The sequence below is a fragment of the Aspergillus undulatus genome (genome assembly GCF_047715775.1).
Source record: "Aspergillus undulatus strain CBS 261.88 unplaced genomic scaffold BDV17scaffold_28, whole genome shotgun sequence".
Lineage (NCBI taxonomy): Eukaryota > Fungi > Ascomycota > Eurotiomycetes > Eurotiales > Aspergillaceae > Aspergillus > Aspergillus undulatus.
In genome coordinates this window covers 34,753-49,874 of record NW_027396632.1, presented here as the reverse complement: position 1 = coordinate 49,874, position 15,122 = coordinate 34,753, and the positions used below count along the sequence as shown (strand labels likewise).

The 15,122-nt window shown below is 53.2% G+C and overlaps 5 protein-coding genes across 5 annotated transcripts; 2 read left to right on the top strand and 3 right to left on the bottom strand.

Moving 5' to 3' along the window:
* Window positions 1–476: 476 nt before the first annotated feature.
* BDV17DRAFT_282142 (putative sensor histidine kinase/response regulator) lies at window positions 477–4,302 on the bottom strand (the record flags this gene model as incomplete). The annotated part of the gene is made up of 3 exons (XM_073760152.1): window positions 477–3,295; window positions 3,344–4,221; window positions 4,277–4,302. 3 exons carry the CDS (start codon window positions 4,300–4,302, stop codon window positions 477–479), a joined length of 3,723 nt encoding a protein of 1,240 aa, XP_073614946.1.
* A 713-nt stretch (window positions 4,303–5,015) lies between these two features.
* Window positions 5,016–6,287, top strand: BDV17DRAFT_264839 (uncharacterized protein). Its single transcript, XM_073758087.1, has one exon. The coding sequence runs from the start codon at window positions 5,202–5,204 to the stop codon at window positions 5,553–5,555; it is 354 nt and encodes a 117-aa protein (XP_073614945.1). The 5' UTR covers window positions 5,016–5,201; the 3' UTR covers window positions 5,556–6,287.
* Window positions 6,288–7,329: 1,042 nt separating this feature from the next.
* BDV17DRAFT_101097 (peroxiredoxin-like family protein) lies at window positions 7,330–8,357 on the bottom strand. Its single transcript, XM_073753687.1, has 2 exons — window positions 8,155–8,357; window positions 7,330–8,101 (listed from the first exon to the last, which is right to left on the bottom strand). The coding sequence occupies exons 1-2, from the start codon at window positions 8,317–8,319 to the stop codon at window positions 7,607–7,609; spliced, it is 660 nt and encodes a 219-aa protein (XP_073614944.1). The 5' UTR covers window positions 8,320–8,357; the 3' UTR covers window positions 7,330–7,606.
* Window positions 8,358–9,776: 1,419 nt separating this feature from the next.
* On the bottom strand, window positions 9,777–10,868 carry BDV17DRAFT_291857 (FAD-dependent oxidoreductase; the record flags this gene model as incomplete). Its single annotated transcript, XM_073762222.1, has 4 exons — window positions 9,777–10,201; window positions 10,309–10,365; window positions 10,414–10,595; window positions 10,648–10,868. The coding sequence occupies 4 exons, from the start codon at window positions 10,866–10,868 to the stop codon at window positions 9,777–9,779; spliced, it is 885 nt and encodes a 294-aa protein (XP_073614943.1).
* A 2,328-nt stretch (window positions 10,869–13,196) lies between these two features.
* BDV17DRAFT_298669 (general substrate transporter) lies at window positions 13,197–15,007 on the top strand. The gene is made up of 4 exons (XM_073763728.1): window positions 13,197–13,694; window positions 13,753–14,001; window positions 14,055–14,361; window positions 14,415–15,007. The coding sequence occupies exons 1-4, from the start codon at window positions 13,239–13,241 to the stop codon at window positions 14,993–14,995; spliced, it is 1,593 nt and encodes a 530-aa protein (XP_073614942.1). The 5' UTR covers window positions 13,197–13,238; the 3' UTR covers window positions 14,996–15,007.
* The last annotated feature ends 115 nt before the right edge of the window (window positions 15,008–15,122 follow it).

Genomic DNA, 15,122 nt, shown 5'->3' with positions numbered 1-15,122 from the left:
AGTGTTGAAGCTACGGGGAATTAATATAGGTAGATAGCTCTTGATCTTGCAGTACCCCTTTTCCACCCCGTGAGCGGGCCCATGCCATGATATACAGAGAGCACGGCGAACCATTCTCGCTCATGAGGGTGTGCACTACGAACTGAGTATCACACAGAGAGTCAATGACCTTCCTGCTACTATTCGTATGGAAGTCAGTTCTTCAAATTCACCTTCTCGGCCTCAGGAGCTCACTAAATCAACACTTTTTACAGCGCAGAGAGCAGAGAGAGTAGACAGATGAAAATGCGAAATGTATTCGAAATGCTCGCTTATATACCAGATCATTTAATATTCCGATCGACCGTAACCCATAACTCATGCTATAAAATCCATAAACCCATACCCATCAATCACGCCATCCAATCCACACATATACCTGAACCGCTAAAAAACACCAAAAAGTCCAAAATCTCACCCAATAATACGTAATACCATCATCGCATCAACCCATCAATCTGTTTAATCAACTCCTGAAACCGAACCGGCTTGGAGAGAAACAAATCAACCCCCGAATTAAACGCCTCCTGCCTCACAGGCGCACTCCCCAACCCCGAAAGCGCAATAACAGTCGCAGCCTTGAAATTCCCGCTTCCGGGGCCGCTTGACCCTGGTTCACGCAGAAACTTCTCGAAGAGCCGGATCTCCCTTGTCGATTCGAGACCGTCCATTACGGGCATGGAGATGTCCATTAAGATCACATGAATCTCTCGCGCGTGAGCTTTATAGATCTCCAGTGCTTCAAGACCGTTCGTTGCTGTGAAGTAGGGGAATTTCGCCTTTTTCATGACGGCCACGAGGAGTTGCAGGTTGACTGAGTTGTCGTCGACTAGGAGGACGGAGGGGACGATGCGGGTTGCTTCCACGGTTGCGGAGATTTCGGTGACTGCGCCGTCGTCGATCTCGGATGTTGTGATTGTTGCCATTCTTGATGTGGGACGAATTTCGACGTCTGCTTGGACGTTGCCGTTTGAAAGGGCTTTCGGGGAGATGTTTAGTGGGAAGGCGCATTTGAGGGCTTCGATTGCGGTGCCGTCCGGGTCGTTTTCGATTGTGCCGTTCGTGCCGTTCTTATCAGTGCCAGCGGACTGGCTCTCTTGTTCCTGGCGCTCGACGCACGCTCGAAGCGCGTTGGCCATCTTGCATGGGCCGCAGGGCTGGCTGATGAATTCGTAGACGGCGGGGGCACGTTGGCTCGAGCTATTCGATAATTTCTGAGTGACATGAGGCGTCGAGCAAATCACGAGTACAGCTGGCATTCCCTTCGCCGAAGAGACCTGGTTGAGGATATTCTCCATCGTACTGAGATACGCCTGGCGCACGACGTAGATATCGTACGCTTCTGGAGCCTCCGGATCGACGAAGCCAACGTTCATACCGAAGTGGTTCTCGTACATGCGTGCCAGTGAAGACCGGAGCATCGTCAACGCCTCTTCCTTGTTCTCTGCCATTGGTGTTCCGAACCCTACGAGGCCGATGGATTTGCCGTGAATGACGTTCTTTGTGAGTTCGATATTGCCGTGGCCGTGGTCATGGCTATCTTCGTTCGGCGTGCGCGCGAGATCAACCCGGACGGTCACCTCTGTTCCGACACCCTTCGTAGAGGTGATATCGATCGTGCCGCCTAGTGAGAGGACCGTCTGCTGCACGATGCTCAGTCCCAAACCGCTACCGGGTGATAGCGGGTCCTCCTGTGAGAATGGCTTGAAGACGTTGCTCTGAAGGTACTCCTTGTCGATGCCCTGGCCACTATCCTTGACGGTGAGAGTAACGCTCGCTGTTTCGGCCCCTTCATCGCGCGAAAGCCGTCGAGCTTGAGCGACCGATACTGGTGCGGAAGACTTGAGCGACACCGAGATGTAGCCGGACTGCGTGTACTTGAGGGAATTGCCGAACAGGTTCATCAGGATACGGCGCCACGCCCCAGCCTGCGTCTCGAATAACCACTGATAATCCGGCGCGACGTCATATATCACAGTAAGCGACTCGTTGAATGCTGAAAGCGGTCGTTCTGTCGGGTTGGCCATGACGAGATCCCCTTCTTGATCCATCGTCGGAACCGATGCCTCGCGCGCCAGAATGCGGTTCTTCGAGCTGAAACAGTGACCCGCGAAGACACTCTCGGCGACCTCCTCAAGCACTGAATCTAACTGCACGTCTGAAATGAGATTCACCACTCCATTCGCCTTCCCAGGCAAAAGCGACCGCTGCAAGCGGCGTTGAGGTGGCGAGAGTTTGAACCGCGATGACCGGGATTTGCGCGCAAACTGGTTGATTTTGGCAAAGTCGAGCATGTTGTTAATGATGTCCAATAACGAGCGCCCGCAGTGCTCGACTGTGTTGACGAGGGCTGTCTGGGCTGGCGTCAAGGATGAGTCGCCTAGCAGCTCTGTACTGCCCAGGATACCATGCAGCGGACTGCGAAGTTCGTGGGAGATACTGCCAACGAGCGTCGCATGAGCGCGGTTCGCAAGCTCCATATCCAACCGGTGAATCTCCGCCATAATGCTGTTGGAAAATGCATAAAGATAGGCCAGCTCGCCACCAAGGCTGAAGCTGCGCGGCGACTTGGTCCAAAGGAACAAGCCCGAGAACCAGCGGTTGTGCCGCGAATCCCACATCGGGAAAAGTGTCACGCAGCGCGCGGACGGGAAAATCTTCATCAGTCCCTTGTTCTCCTCCTTTAGACTGATTCGGTGGCGCTTGTGCTGTTTCCATCGGCGCTGGATCTTGGGCCCTTCGTGCCGCCGGTAGACGATTTCGCGGGACACGCTGGCGCCCGACGAACTGTCGCTCCCTTCGCTGGATGAGACGCTGCCGTTCTCGTAGACGTTGAATATCGCGCCCTGTGGGTAGTTGCGTAGTAGTGATCGGAGGAAGGTCTCGCGCATTGCGCCCATCGGCTGTTCGGGGTCTTCTAGAGCAAACCCAAGGACATCAGACGTCGTAATCTCGTCCGTTTCGGTAGATGAATGTCCCGTGGGGTCATCGCTATCGCTGGTGTCGGGCACTTCGCTGGAGCCGCTGCTGCTCTCGCCATCGGAGGGTCGGTCGTCGGTGTTTCTGACCAGACCGGCGTAGGATTTGACACTTGCGTCGTAGAAGACCACGCCTTGGACATCGAGCGACTGTTGAAGCACGCGAGCGGCGCGGTGGAATATCTCCTTTGTACCAGACGTCAAGGTCACTTCGTTTTCGCGCTTGCCCTCGGGTGCCGAGGGCATCGAAGGAGTCTCGGACTGGGGCTCGGTTGATTCTGTAGATAATCAGTATACGGATACGAAATTTGCCACCTGAACCCTACCTGATGGCGTAGGGGACTTCTCGCGAATGCGGTTTTTCACTGAGAGACGGTCTGACCATGTATTAGAACGGCGGACATGCACAGGGCTGTTTCGCGGCTTCTCCTCTTGAGCTGTGTTTGCCTCCTTGTTCTCCACCTTGTCCCGGTCCACCTCAACGCTGAGAGGGCTCTTGCGGCGGAGACTGCTAGAGGGGAAGATGCCTCCTTCGACAAAGTCGCCCAAGCCTGCTACCATGTTTGCACTGCGCCGGTTTTGTTCGTGGGATCGCACCAGCTCCAGATGGTTCATAATGGCCGCCGCAGTGTCCGTCATGAAGCGAATCTCTTGCGGACTCAGCCCATTTGGCCGGGTTTCCCCATCACTGACACTGAGGGCGCCGATTGAGATGCCGCGGCGACTCCGGATAGGCACGCCGGCAAAGAACCGCAGACGCGGCGCCTTGACGACATACTGCCTCTTATTGAAACGATCGTCTTTTGTCAAATCGGGAATCACCATAGCGCAGCGCCGTTCGCATCCGGCATTGTCCGTCTCAGTCGGACCGGCGTTCAGACAAGAGTCTTCGGAGACAAGGTGGCAGATGCCGTCCACCTTCGGAATAACACTGCTGCCCAGCCACAAGGCATCTCCGTCCGAATGTACGCGGTCATCTTGCAGGCTGAGGGTGCGGGTGGCTTCTGTGAGTATGTACTGGGTGCGACGGTCGAAGAGGGAGATCATGCATCGCTGGACGTTCAATCGCAGGGCGCCTAGCTGGGCGAGGGCCGTGAGGGTGGTATCCTGAGACGACTGCGGTAGGAGCTCGACGATGGCTTCAGTTTGAGGGGAGACGGGCGGCCGATCGAGGAGGCCAGGGCGCTGGGGGAGCTGGCAGTACCTGACAACAGGAATCCATCAGTAAGATATTTTCTGAAGTGGTATGGAGGGCATACTTGTAGAACTCGCGCTCCTGGGCCATGGCTGATTCCTGGACAGAGTCAAACAGCAAAACCATGTACTCCTTCAACAGGAGGATCGACGATAAGAAGAGAAAGCGCGATCGACCACGCGAGGAAATCTGAAGATCTCGCCACCTCCGAGTCCGCGAGTCTGCGAGGCTGCGAGGGGCGAAGAGGGGCCAAGAATGGGGGGGGGTTATCCAGTGAGTAACCAAAGGGGAAAGGTCCAAAACAGGGAGACTCCACACAAGCCGCTGCTGATGGCCGCCACCGCGTCATCAATTGTGTCTCATTGGTTGGGGTAGACAGCCTCGTCCCGTCGTGAAGTCTGATTCGCCGAGGCTATTGTGGTCTGGACTGTCGCTTCTTCCATTCTTCCGCATTCCATCAGAGAAACAAGACGAAAACAAGGTCATCAGAGCCGCGGTGGGTTGAGATTAGTATGCTCTGAGAAGTGTCACGAAGTTGAGAGGCAGGAACGAAGGCCAAAAAACCAGGATGGCAGATGAAAGGAGTGGAGGCCCACATGTCAAGTGTATCTTCAAGCTCATTAAAGTGTGACTCCCGCCTCCACGTGTAACGGCTCGGGTCACGTGTTAGGGGATGGAGGGCCGCTTAACTTTTCCTGTCCTTTTGTTTACATGACTTGACGGATTCAGGTGCGGAGTACGGAGTACAGAACACAAGAGATGGAATCTCAGTTTAAGGAGTGGTACCTGTCCGAGGCCAACGTCTTCACCCCTAGCCAAAAGAAGCCATCATTGCCGCCCGCCGTCGCTTCCACCGCGAATTGAAATCCTACGACGGATCCTATTTCAACGCACACAACACCATCTATAGTATTACTAGGAAGATTGAGGAGGTATTCAAAGACTCCGAGTGTTGAGCGGAAAGATGGCCGGGCCCAATATGCCAAGCGATGAGCCGCCGCGATGCCAACATACCAGGTTCCGAATTTGAAACGTGGGCTCGCCCTCGGGATCGCGACAGGTGCGTACAGGCTTGCAAGGTCTGGGCGGCGTGGTTGAGCTTTCTCGTCTTTTGCTGGCATGGTTATGGCGAGGGTAATGCGCCCGAGGAAATGGGGCTGACGCTCCCCTGGTCGGTCAAGGATAAACCCGACTCCATCTCCTTCTATGCGGAGTCTGCGAGAATTACAAGAAGAGTTGTTTTTGAGGTGTCCATTCTGGAGTTCTTTTTCGATGCCATTACGGATCCCAGTCCAACGCGTCAGACTAACCCCCTTCTCTGGTCGCTGGCGATGCTGGTTTAGACAGAAGTACTCGACGATTAGCGACGCTGGACGCTGAACCCTTTGGAAACGAATGATCGTCTGTCATTCTTTGTGAAGCTCGAGGTGGTTGACCACTACGCCCGGATTGGGAGGTAGAGGGGCAAGTATATCCTCTCAAGGAAGAGCGCTTGCGGAAAGGCGAAGACAGCGTATGTTTCGGCCATGCCGGTCTTCAGCCGAAAGTCATATGGGAAGTCGGGTGCAGTTGGCCCATAGATGGGCTTTTCCTGATACTCGTTCTCAAGAATGCAGGAACTGATAAACTCGATCATTACTTTGTGATCACGTTGGTGGCAAAGGAGCCATAATGTTGCGGAATGATCTCGCTGAGAAATCGAAGTATATCCCCAAGAAGCTTGTTTTTGGGAGGTTCGCCACTGTATAGATGGCGTAGGAATTCTCATAAATCATCTATACTGACGTTGACGGTGTCGTCGATCAGGATTGCAAATGTTGTGTACGTTGCGAGCACTTGTTGAGTTTCTGTCGGGACGGAAGCGTAGGTTGCGGTAGTCTGGAGGCGACTCAGCTCGATGGCTGGCTGGGCTTTGTCGACGAACTCGGGGGAGTAGTCATGAGAAACGAAGTAATCGAAAACGGCGTCTCTGATTGTTGGGTAGGGGCCTGATTTCTGCGGCTTGAAGGAGATGATGTGAAGAAATTGCTTTATCTGCTGTCGATATTCCTCTCGGAAGCCTTCCAATTGAGTTGTTGGTCAAGTATCTGTCAAGTATGCATTCTCGCCATGACGGAGCCTCAGCTGGGGATTGCTAATAACATGGCGGCAGAAGACGCTTGGAGGATACAAGATAGGGCTCAGTACCCTTCAAGTAGAAGCGGAGCCCTACCAGAGATTTTACTCCCCCCGCGGGAAAGCTCTCCTGAGTAGGGCTGGAAGTGCTTTAGCAAAGAGCTGGATCACATGCGCCGTGCGACTGTGCTGCTGCCATGCAGGCGACATAATACAATCACTAGTGCATATTACCGTGTAGACCAATCAGATCAGAAGCCGGCGAGGTTTGGACGGGCTATACGGTGTATTTCTCTGGCTTGAGCTATAAGCTATAATGGCACTCCTGAGACGGCGAGAAGCCTTAGAATATGCGGTTCCAGCGATTGCGCGAACGTCTGGGTACCATGATATGCATCTGCTCGGGGTGATATTGAGGACAGTAATTTTGTATAAGCCTGTGGCACCGCTCCTGTGAACAGTACTTTAGAGAACAAGGGTCCCGCTACGTCGGCTTCCTAGAGCACCCAGGAGCTGGAAGTATGCAACAATGGCGAAAAAGACTATTCTGCTTGGGGAGCCATGCATTCGTGGGAGATCAAATCGGACAATAAAGCTCCACAGAGGGGAAGCACAATGGCCAAATTACTACACAAAGGCGCGCAACAACTGAAAGCACGGGGCCACTCCATGTCACCAAACGTCACGCACTCGACGCGCGCGATGCACGAGACTTGTAAGTCGTAAGATCACTCGGCGTTTCCGGACAGTCGGGCAGCAGCTGAGGGCTGGATTGCACGGTAAGAGTGCACGTCAAGAAGGTTGAGAGCAGTCCGAGAGCGCGACGTTCACCGAGCTGGGCGGCATGGTGGAAGCAATCAAGAATGATGCGGGGAAGTCAAACTCGGAGGAATGAAGGAATGGATGGGTACCGAGTCACGCCCTTTCGTTACCCTGGAGGAACAAGGCTACCTCGCAGGCTTTCGCGAGTAGCATGAGGTGCCGTTGGCTGTAAACACCCATCTCAGATTACTCCGCACCGATAAGAAACCCAGGATGCGGGAGAGCGACAAAGCTGGCCTGATGATTAGCGCGATGAAAAACGATTCAGAAGGAGAGAAGATGGTCGAAAAGGCTCGAAAAGGCGGATGGCTGTAAGGAAAAGAAGAAAGTCTTCCGAAACCGAGACGGTACCGATCCGACCACTTCGCAAGGACATCCTTATATAAAGCGAGCGACGCAACAACAACTCCAGTGCCGGCAAGCAAACGGACCAGCAGACAAGACCTTCAAGAGCTGCTCACTCATCGGCCTTTCGCAACGAATCCTGGTCCACAGGACGCCCATGTATAACATCCGACATAACCTCTATCTCAGCATGCCCCCAAGACCGCTGCATCCGATGACACCAGGTAACGCGCTTCTCTCCCCCCTCCTCCGGCTTCGACCGCTCAAACAGAAACTCCCCACCCTGCTGTTTCCCCGGACCGGCCTTGAATGTCTTTCCACTCCATAGATGCGACAAACCCGTATATATACCCTCGAGAGCCAAGCGCGGCACGCTCTTGGAGATATACGAAGGCTGCGGACCGACGTCCCAGGTGTTGATCATCCCCAGGGCATCGTAGAGGCCGCGCGTCGGGTCGCAGTACATGGGGTAGGGACAGCCGGTCTCAGCGGCGTAGTAGGGGATAAGACTGGGGTCGCCGCAGCCGACGACGGCGATCGAGGTGGAAGCGGGCAGTTTCTCGGGGGGGATGGCAGCGCATAGTCGTTGGAGGTATTCCTGGCAGCTCTGGATGGTGTTAGTAGTAGTTAAAGGGTATGGGACAAGGGTCCTAAACTGACCCCACAGAAGAAATGGCGGACGAAGATGACGAGCGTGCGGTCGGGCGCGTCAGGGCCGTTGATGATGTCGCGGAAGAGCAACTCTTTTCCATCGCGATCGAGCAGCTTGTAGTTGGCAACTTGGCGTTGCGTGTCCGCCGAAGGCAGTTCACTGGGAGCAACCATGTGGAAACGATTTGGGGATGGGGAAGGTGAAGAAAGAAAAGAGGGGAGAGAGGGTCTGGGGAAGAAACAATGACGGTGACGATGAGGGGACAGTCATGCACAATTAAGGTTTATGCAGTCCAGATCGTGAAAGTATAATACGAGGGCATCACCTCGCAAGCTGATTGGTCCACGATATACTATGTCCGACTTCAGCTTCACTTGGCTGGCATCCACCTCAACCAGCTCAGCGTCTTCCTTCTTCGACCCCTTGACACTCTTATTGGCCGCTGCAATTACCTGCCTGATCTGCTGCAATTCCCCATCAACAAGAGGATAGAAATTAGCCACCAACAACGTAATAAACAGCCAGATCAGGCCCAGCGTCTTCCCCGTGGTGGTGATGCTGATTTCCCCATATGGTTTGTATGCGGATGCGAACCAGATGGCAAATCCAGCTGCCATCCCAACGATGGGCGATACTGTAACTGTACTTCTATTTAACCGGCTAAACGCCTCTATGGCGGATGGATGGCGCAAAGCGTTACCCCAATGTCTGCCGCCTTTCAGCATTCAACCATGTTCTGAACTCCCTATCAACGATATCCGCGCCAGTGGCTGCCCATCTGATGCGAGAAGCGACGAATATTCGTTATGAACAGCCTCCAAGAGTTCATCTCCGGAATGTTGTCGAGTCAGGTTGGAGTAGCAGTTTCGTCCAATGCCCAGCGGCATGAACAATGAATCGGACTCGGTATGTTACGGCCGCAAATCCTCTTGGAGTAAACCAACCCTATTCCATTGTTCGTGATATCGAGCCCTGATATCCTCATAGTAGTGCCAAGGTATGGCACTACTATGACGTCACATTGGAATATGGTTCGGGAAGGGTATCGGCGTTTGTCTGTAAGTGATAGAACACGGTTATCTGGATAGGTGTTAGTATAAAGGCAAGTAAAAAAGAGCAAGGTAGTGCATGCGAAAGCGCAGAAAGGCGCCGTCGTTGGCGGGCGGGCGTCCTTTGGGCATCGTTGACACATCGATAACTTCTACGATACAAGTCTGGTCTGCATTCAAATCTCGGGATGGAAAGGGTGGCCGAGTGCCAGAAAAGAGTGGTGATGTGATTCAACGCCAGGATGATAAGGCCATCACGACATACCGTCTTGCGTTAGCTAACATTCTATCATTGACACTTTACCTACCGCCGATACTGTTCTTGTACAATGGACAAAGTCTGGCCCATATTCTTCGTCCCGTTCCTCAGCACCGCGAGAAAGGCTGCCTCGACGTCATGCTCGTCCGGCCAGACAGGACCGCCCCAATGCGTAATGCGATGCCGGAAATCCTCGTCCGACTCTGGTTCCCCAGCGAACGCCTTTTGCAGTCAGAGTGCAGCTTTAGCACGGTCCTTGTGAACGAGTTCTAAAACCTTTCCAGTATGGGGCCGCCGAGTGGACTCGTATAGACCAAAGATCTCACGGATCTGTGGCGGGGTCACCGTAGTCAAAACGGGTCGATGAGGGCAGGACTTGGTCAAAAGTCCGAGCTAGGGCATACACATCGTCGACAGCAAGTTCCACTCCTGCTGCAAATGCACCGCCGTGGGTGTCTGCGGCGTCGCCTAGCAGAGTGACTCCGTTTTCGAAGCTCCAATTTTCTAGTTCGGCGCCGGCGACATTGGCGTACTGACGGACCCAGGGAATTCGTTCAATTAGTCTTGGAACCACAAGAGCCCAGTCCTTGAATTGCTCGCGGAGGGTATCGACACCCGCCGGTGCATTCCATACAGGCTCAAATTCCTTGTCATTCTGGTGGTCAACAACAAATGAAGCAGTCACCCCCGAATCCATCGAAACCCAATGCGAGTCCCAAAGAAGAATCCGGTTGAACCGGACTTGCTCTGACAGCAGTCGCAACAATATATCACACAAGGGAGTCAAACGAAATGTGAAGAGTCCTGCGGAATTCCTTGAATGTCCTCCACCAACAAATAATCGAACATCGAACGCAGGACAACATCACCCATCCAAGTCAGCTCATGATCTGGAACAAACACTTGCAGGTCTTTAACACCAGTCAGCACAGCCCATATTGCGCACAGAAAGCCCTTACTGATTTTACGCCGTCCGTTCCAACGAGGATAATCCGCCGTGACGCTTGTTCCGTCGGTGAAGGTGACCGTGGCGTCCTCGTCTCGAACAGCCTTGACCCAGTGCATGCGAGCGTACAAGTGGCGACGGTCCGTCACATTGTGGGACTGATCTGTGCTCAGCAACTCGCCTGTCCTCCAATGCCTGCCTGAGTCAGTTGAATGTCGAAAAGCGCCAAGTGCATAAGGAGTCCTACTTGCATGTCATGGGAACGCCGCTCGGGCTCCGCCATCCCACTTCGTGTGTAAGAACATCCAAGACACCAAGCTTCTCCAGTGTGCGTAGGGCATTGGGACCGACTCCAACCAGCGCTCCAATCTCTTTCAGTTCGGTCGCGCGCTCGTATATCTGGACGTTGAGGTTTGTATTGCTCTGGAGGGCTACTGCCAGGGTCAGACTCGACGAATCCGACGACATCCGGGGCTAGCAAATAAGGCAAATCGATCGGTCGCTGGCCGACACTGGCCTAGAATCCTGGAGGCTTGTCGGCTACATCAAATCATCTTGTTTGAAGTGTTGGAGCCCCCACGTGTGGACGGTTTGTCTAGGGCAAGACGCAAGATGCGTGGCGATGGCGACATTGCTGAAGATAAAGACTGAAGCGGCACAATGTCGTGGAGGTTCGCGCTCATACCGATGTAGTCGATGACCACCGCGTTGCTTTTCTCGGCACCTTTAGGAAGGTCGACTACCGGACCTTGGTGATTATCGGGGTGATATATTTGGTGAAGCAGGCGAGACGACTCTTTCACCAGACATGACCCTGCCCGGCTAATGTAAAGCAGATCGACGTCTAATGCGTCCAGCGTCAAAGTTCTCGCCGTGGGTGAGCCAACAAACTTCTTAACTCAACTGAATATGATTTTCGACCAGTAAGACTGAGTCCAATCCATCTACTACGTAAGTCAAACGATGCTTCGGCATGTCCCAGCTAACAGAGCAGATATCGTACATTATCTTCGAACTACCGAGCAACCTCTTCCTGAAGAGAATGACGCCCCGCGTCTCTCAGGTGAGGATCTGCTTTGTCTGGGGAATGGTCCTTTCTTGTCACGCTGCGGTGCATAACAAAGAAGGACTGCACGCGGCGCGACTCTTCCTTGGCCTCGCTGAAGCGAGCCTCTTCCCGGGTATGATGACAGATCTCTGTATTTGGTACCGGAGTGAAGAGATGGGTAAGCCCATAATGTGACTGTTTGGGATATTCAACCTCACTGGTGTTCTGGGCCTCTTCTTGTTTATGGGATCTCCTACTTGGAAGGGAAGCAGGGTCTGAGCTCGTGGCAGTGGTGCGTCTGCACAATTTAGTTATGGCGAGACACTTACTTAACTGACTTAAGGTCTTTCTAGTCGGCTGGGTTATGTACCCAGACTATCCCTCGGTCCCCGCGTACTAAGAAATGGTTGACAGCGCGCGAGCAAGAATTCGTCGAACTACGCCTCACCGAGAACGCACCAAAGACTCAAGATGGGACCCTTTCCTAGACAGAAGTGATCCCGACACTCAAAGATCTTCGAATATGGTCGTTTATGCTGGCACAAGTATGCATGAGCACCGGTGGCTTCGGTCTAACTTGGTTTGATCACTACGAACCTGGGCTTCGCAATCCTATCGCGCAACCAGCTATTGAATGTCCCACCCGCTGCGGCTAGTATTATTGCTATTATTGTGGTTGATTGGCTACTCAAACGGGCCTTTATCCCGCGGCCGCTGTTGACTCTAATCATCGTCGCTTGTGAAGTCATTACATTCGCAATCTTCCTCGCTAGTCAAGCCAAAGGCGCTATATACGCTGCCTATGTGCTAGGAAGCATTTTCTCAGCCTGTCTGGCAATCCCCTTCTGGGCCTGGCGGACCTCGTCGCTGCAGGGAGCAACGGGTATAGCGTTTACAATGGTACTACAGTCTGGTGTTGGACAACTGAGGGGCGTTATCGGGCCACAGATATTCAGGCCTAAATTTGCAGCAGATGGGTAACGCATCTCGTATGCGATTTGCGTTGGGGCGTCAGGCGGTTGTTTTCCTTTTCAACTGCGTTTCGTGGTTTCTAACGCGCAACCTCGAATGGGATGGCCATCGGATTAGACGCGAGAGGATCAAGGTTGAAAAAGAGGGTTGTCTGTATACTGAAGACGTTGTCAAACTCTACGATGAACGGCAACGCTTCACTAAGGGGCTGAGACGGAATTAAATGGCGGAGACATCGAGCATGAGACAAAACGCTGAATGTCTGAAAATACCTGTATTCCTCATGTTCCCAGATTGAATCCGGGGACGGAGTGACCAGACAGCTATATCAGCGTAACGGTATAGAACAAGCTCCGCGAATGGCTGGCAAAGAAGCAAGTCAAGCTGTCTTGACTGAGCTTAGCGGTTGGCTTGGGGTGCTTGATGCCGCTTAGCAATGTAACATGGCGTCTGGCTAGATCCTACTCCATGTCAAATCTCAGATCTTCCACCAACCAACGATGGAGCCACGAATTGACCCAAGACCATGTGGCATTTCTTGTGATCCCCCGCAGACAAAACCTGGAGATTACAGACTCTTGAGCAGCCCAAAGAGCGCCAACCCTATCAGGTGCGACGGTTCTGTTGGTAGTGTTGGCTGCTAAAGTTGAGCACTGGTCTCATATTACCTCGCTTATATGGCCGTGGATTTGGGAATTGTCCGGCGGGAGCAGATCGCGCCCAACGTGGGCAGTGACTTAAAACCTCGACTATCCTCTATTGTACCTATCCAGGCTGTTCTACGTTCATCTTGCCTCAAACTGTGGATAGCCGCCAATATGTCGACAAAAGAGGGTTTATCACCAAGCGAGAAGGTGGAAATCCACCAGACAGAAAAGTCGGATGTCCTGCACAACACCGAGCTCCTGCACAATGCCTTTGACGGCGAGAACTACGAACACCAGATGGGCGTGTGGGAGGCCGCAAAGCAGTACCCCTGGGCCTGTTTCTGGGCCTTCATCATGTGCTTCACCATTGTCATGGAGTCTTTTGATATGTTCCTCAATACCAACTTTGTTGCGCTTGAGCACTTCTCGGAGGTCTATGGTGTTCAGACTGAGGATGGGAGCTGGGCTATTCCGACTCGGTGGCAGAGTGCCCTCTTTCAGGCTGGTCAATGTGGTGCTTTTGTTGGTGTTTATCTGGCTGGGCCTATTACCAACCGCCTTGGGTACCGCTGGACGACTCTCCTGGGTTTGCTGTTGATGAATGCGACCATTTTTGTTTCTTTCTTTGTGAGTCCCCTGATCAGCTTTGCTATGCGATAATGTCACTGACTCTTCCTTTTCCCAGGCGAACTCACTCACCCTCCTCGTTGTCGGACAAGCATTAGAAGGTGTCCCCTGGGGCTTCTTCATCGCAAACTCCCCCGCCTACGCCAGTGAGATTGTCCCTCTCCCTCTTCGAGCTGCCTGCACAGCGACGCTGCAGATGAGTTGGTCCATCGGTTCCATCATCGTCGCCGGCGCCACGTACGGTTACAATGGATTGGATAACGAGTGGTCGTGGCGAGTACCGCTTGCGTTGCAGTGGATATTTCCTGTGTGTCGTTAAGCCCCTACCCTTTCGCGGATGCATGAATACTAACCTTCCAGACACCCCTCATGGTGCTCATCTTCCTCGCCCCTGAGTCCCCCTGGTGGCTCATCCGCCGCGGTCGCAGGGACGAGGCACTCAAGTCTATCAAGCGACTCGGTGCGAAATCAGAAGACCATGCTCAGCAGACGCTAGCCATGATTGACCGTACGGTCAAGATCGAGGAGCAGATGGGCGGTAGCCCGACCCTTCTCGACTTGTTGAAGGGTACGGATCGGAGGCGAACAATTATTACCTGCTTGATCTATGCATCCCAGAATTTTGCGGGTAATCTAATTGCCAACCAAGCGACTTACTTCTTCGAGCGTGAGTGTCCCCCTCATTCGAATGATGTGTATAGATGACTGACACCTGAGTAGAGGCCGGCATTGCATCCAACAAAGCCTTCCAGCTGAACCTCATAACGACATGTCTCCAATTCGTCGCCAATATCGGTTCCTGGTTCCTGACTTCCTGGTTTCGCCGCCGTACTGTCTTCCTCTGGGGCACAGGCACCAACGTCACGTTCCTATTCATTCTAGGAATAATCGCCTCAGTCCCCCAGACAAACAAAACCAACTACGCCCAGGCGTGTCTCGGGGTTATCATCTCATTCGTCTACGCAGGAGCCCAGGGTCCGATCTCGTACACAATCATCTCAGAGACATCATCCGTGCGTCTGCGCGCGTTGAGCACGGCCGTAGGACGCTCCGCGTACTACGTCACGGAGATCCCGATGATTTACCTCTCTAGTCGCATGCTCAACACGACCGGGTGGAATCTTGCGGGGAAGTGTGGCTATGTCTGGGGTTGTACGGCGCTATTCTGCTGGGTTACGGCGTACTTCTTCCTGCCGGAGCTTAAGCATCGCTCTTACCGTGAGGCGGATATCCTCTTTAATCGGAAGGTTCCGGCGAGGAAGTTCAAGACTACTGTTATTGGCGTTGAGGAGAATGAGTAGTTGGGATGGAAATAGGCGCCTTGTATCTGATCGTTGAGCTTCGCTGGGTAGTCGAGTAGTTCCAATATTAAATAAGGTTTCAATGCAATTTTCCATTGCTGTGACCATATCGAGAGCTCAAATAGAA

What these genes read in the sequence shown, in the direction of transcription:
- BDV17DRAFT_101097 (XM_073753687.1), bottom strand. Translation starts at nt 8,319, where the DNA reads ATGGTTGCTCCCAGTGAACTGCCTTCGGCGGACACGCAACGCCAAGTT. An exon ending in TCCGCCATTTCTTCTGTGGG is followed by an intron (nt 8,102 to 8,154) that starts GTCAGTTTAGGA and finishes AACACCATCCAG; the next exon opens with AGCTGCCAGGAATACCTCCA.
- BDV17DRAFT_298669 (XM_073763728.1), top strand. Translation starts at nt 13,239, where the DNA reads ATGTCGACAAAAGAGGGTTTATCACCAAGCGAGAAGGTGGAAATCCAC. An exon ending in CCATTTTTGTTTCTTTCTTT is followed by an intron (nt 13,695 to 13,752) that starts GTGAGTCCCCTG and finishes TCCTTTTCCCAG; the next exon opens with GCGAACTCACTCACCCTCCT. An exon ending in CGTTGCAGTGGATATTTCCT is followed by an intron (nt 14,002 to 14,054) that starts GTGTGTCGTTAA and finishes CTAACCTTCCAG; the next exon opens with ACACCCCTCATGGTGCTCAT.
- BDV17DRAFT_264839 (XM_073758087.1), top strand. Translation starts at nt 5,202, where the DNA reads ATGAGCCGCCGCGATGCCAACATACCAGGTTCCGAATTTGAAACGTGG.